Source organism: Austrofundulus limnaeus, unplaced genomic scaffold, assembly GCF_001266775.1.
Source record: "Austrofundulus limnaeus strain Quisiro unplaced genomic scaffold, Austrofundulus_limnaeus-1.0 Scaffold179, whole genome shotgun sequence".
Lineage (NCBI taxonomy): Eukaryota > Metazoa > Chordata > Actinopteri > Cyprinodontiformes > Rivulidae > Austrofundulus > Austrofundulus limnaeus.
In genome coordinates, this window is record NW_013952581.1 from 709,633 (window position 1) to 712,641 (window position 3,009).

The window sequence follows — 3,009 nt, forward strand, 5'->3', positions numbered from 1 at the left end:
ACTTAATGTGTCTTAGAAAGTAAGGAAATTAAAACAATTTAAAAACCATGTGGACATCTGTTTTGTAAACAAAGCTCATCAACCAATGACAGCGTGTTAAATGTGTCAAGTGACGAAGACGAGCGTCAAAACACTTTGCAACAAGCGCTGTTCCGGATTAAAAAAAACATACTTCGACGTTTCAAATAATTATCAAATTTGGAAGAAGGGCAGATAAAATAATGTTCTTCATGGCAGCTTATCTCTTTAAGGTTCACCAGAAAAACTTGGGTGATTTACTTTGATCCTCTTTTCAAAAAATTGTCTCTTCAAAACTCATCAACAAAAATTAAAAACTCAAAGACGAGGCTGAAGCTAACTACCTGATGGCAGCCCGTTTTGTTGAAATTCGTAGAAATAACGAAGCAGGAGGAAATTACAAGCAAACGCACCGAGCAGCCTTGCAAAATCTGGTCACAGCAGTTTGGGAAGAAAATGGCAGCAGCTGCTGACAAAATGTCAACATCCCTATACATAGTGTCCATACATAGTGTGTATTGTTACATAAATAGTGTGTATTGTTCCATAAATAGTGTGTATTGTTACATAAATAGTGTGTATTGAACTATTCAGTTCAGGTACATGGATTGTTGCACTCCTTTTGTTTTATTCAGGGGTAGACATAAGGATATTTTTCAGGTTGTCCAGTGGACAACCTGTTGACAAAACCTGGTTGTCCGTAAACATTTCAAGAAAAAATGTAATTTAACAAGTAAACTGTTCTGTAGACAAAGTTTATTATATATAATTGTTCTCAGTCAGCCAGTTTGTCAGGATCTGCTTGAATAAAACTTCTCATTCTCTTTGATATAGAGTATTTAAGGCTCAGGGAGTAAAGCAGCAAAAATGTTGCTAGTAAAATCTAGAGGTTACCCAACATTCATAAACTTCTTTCTGCTCATAGGTCAAACATTTTCACTTAAATAGGAGTATCCTGTGTGCATGACCTTATTAAAAGTTACAGTTTAGTGTTCTGTTCGGCTTTACCAAGTTTTTTTTCTCCCTTTCAGTTTTACAATGACGAACACCCACGGCAGAGAACTTTAATCAAGGTCTTTTATTCTTGGTTGTCCACCGGACAACCAGGAGACTGGATCTGGTTGTCCGAAATCAAAATAGGTTGTCTCGGACAACCTAAACAAAGGTTATGTCTACCCCTGTTATGGATGTTGCTAATATCAACAAGTCTGGTGAAAATATGACAAATTTTGATTGGAGGTCACGTAGTGTTTGGTGACCCACAAAGGGGCCCAGAGCCCATCTTTGAGAAGAGAACAACAGCTTGAAGTTGTTGCTGTTTTTGAGTCGATTGTAAATCTATAGACGTGTGCACTCAGCTCCAGGTGAGAGAGCCACCTGCTTTGTTGTGACAAGTTGTCAGTTTCTCCATTGTTTATTCTTATATAATCTGTTCCAAACTAATAACAACAGAAACCAGGGTTTGAGTGTAGAAAAGTGAATGTTCAGTTTGTAAACCTGGCCTCGTGTCTCTGCAGATGTCTGAAGACAACAAGACCACAGATCACGTGAACGGGAACGGCACAGAGGAGTCCATGGACTCGAAATCAGCAATGGCCCGATCAGAACACTTCCAGACTCTGTTAGATGACGGTCTGTCCCAGAAAGTAGCCGAAAAACTAGACGAGCTGTTTGTAGCCGGTGAGAGTGATCAGTTGTGTCGATTATTTGTCTCGGAGCTGCTCCGGGGGTTGGGTTGACGTGCAGCACGTCCTGAAACATGAAACAGACGTACTGATTGGACCGGCAGCTGTCAGGCAGTCTAACAATGTATCTTGTTCTTTGCTCAGGTCTGGTAGCACACAGCGACCTGGATGAACGAGCTCTTGAAGCTCTGAAAGAGTTTAATGAAGATGGAGCTCTGCAGGTTCTGGTCCAGTTCAAAGAGAGCGATCTGTCTCACGTCCAGGCAAGTCTCCTCCTGTCACAGTGCGGGGTTGTTCTTGTTACCTCCGTGTTTCTGACGGTCTTTGTCGCTCCAGAACAAAAGTGCCTTCCTCTGCGGGGTGATGAAGACCTACAGGCAGAGAGAGAAGCAGGGCAGCAAAGTCACGGCTTCCACTAAAGGGCCCGACGAGACCAAAATCAAAGAGCTCCTGGACAGAACCAAATACACGCTGGACGTAACGACGGGACAGAGGAAGTACGGAGGACCCCCGCCGGAGTCGGTGTTCTCTGGCACCCAGCCGACCGTCGGAACTGAGGTACAGGTGTTCCTGGCTGTTTCTGTTAGCTCCATGTGGACCGTCTCATTTCCCACCGTGCTCCTGAGCTGAGAACACTCAGCCCAGTAAATGTTTAAATGCTTGAACACTAGGGCTTAGTATCGATTCAAATTTCCCAAATCAATTCATTTCAATTCACAACGATTCAGGACGATTCAGGATTCAGTTTGATTGATTTCTATATTAGTTAGGCATATCATCCAGTAACACATTTACTTAGATATAGAAGACATTCTCAAAGGAACTAATTCTGCAAATAGAAACTAATTTTAACTTGGTGCATTGGTAAAATTATAAACATTAATGGCGAACTTGTAAATAACTGTCTCAAGTTTCAAAAGTTTTAAACTAAAAAGGAATTGACAGAAAGTGTTTTTGGACACATTAGTTTTTCAAGAAACTAAGAATAATTTTCTTGATCACTAAGAAGTGATTGAATAAGGCTACAGGAGAAGAGGTTGGATAATATGCAGCGGGTAAAATAATTATTGAACACGTCACCATGTTTCTCAGTAAATATATTACTAGAGGTGCTAATGACATGAAATTTTCACCAGATGTCGGTAACAACCCAAGTGATCCATACATACAAAGAAATCAAACCATAAATGTCCAGAAATGAAGTTATTTGTAATAATGTGGAATGGCACAGGGACCATCTGATGATGGGTAAAAGTAAAGAGCTCTCTCAAGACCTTCACAACCTTATTGTTGCAAAGCATAATGA

General features: G+C 40.6%; 1 protein-coding gene across 2 annotated transcripts in view; it reads left to right on the top strand.

Moving 5' to 3' along the window:
* Nucleotides 1-3,009, top strand: part of LOC106524218 (heterogeneous nuclear ribonucleoprotein Q) — a 12,561-nt gene that overhangs the window by 2,286 nt on the left and 7,266 nt on the right. The window contains exons 2-4 of one of the 2 annotated variants that reach the window (XM_014017943.1): nt 1,536-1,698; nt 1,848-1,966; nt 2,040-2,261. In XM_014017943.1, coding sequence (XP_013873397.1) covers nt 1,536-1,698; nt 1,848-1,966; nt 2,040-2,261 — 504 coding nt within the window. The remainder of the gene's footprint in view (nt 1-1,535; nt 1,699-1,847; nt 1,967-2,039; nt 2,262-3,009) is intronic. The other variant, XM_014017944.1, reaches the window with a different exon arrangement.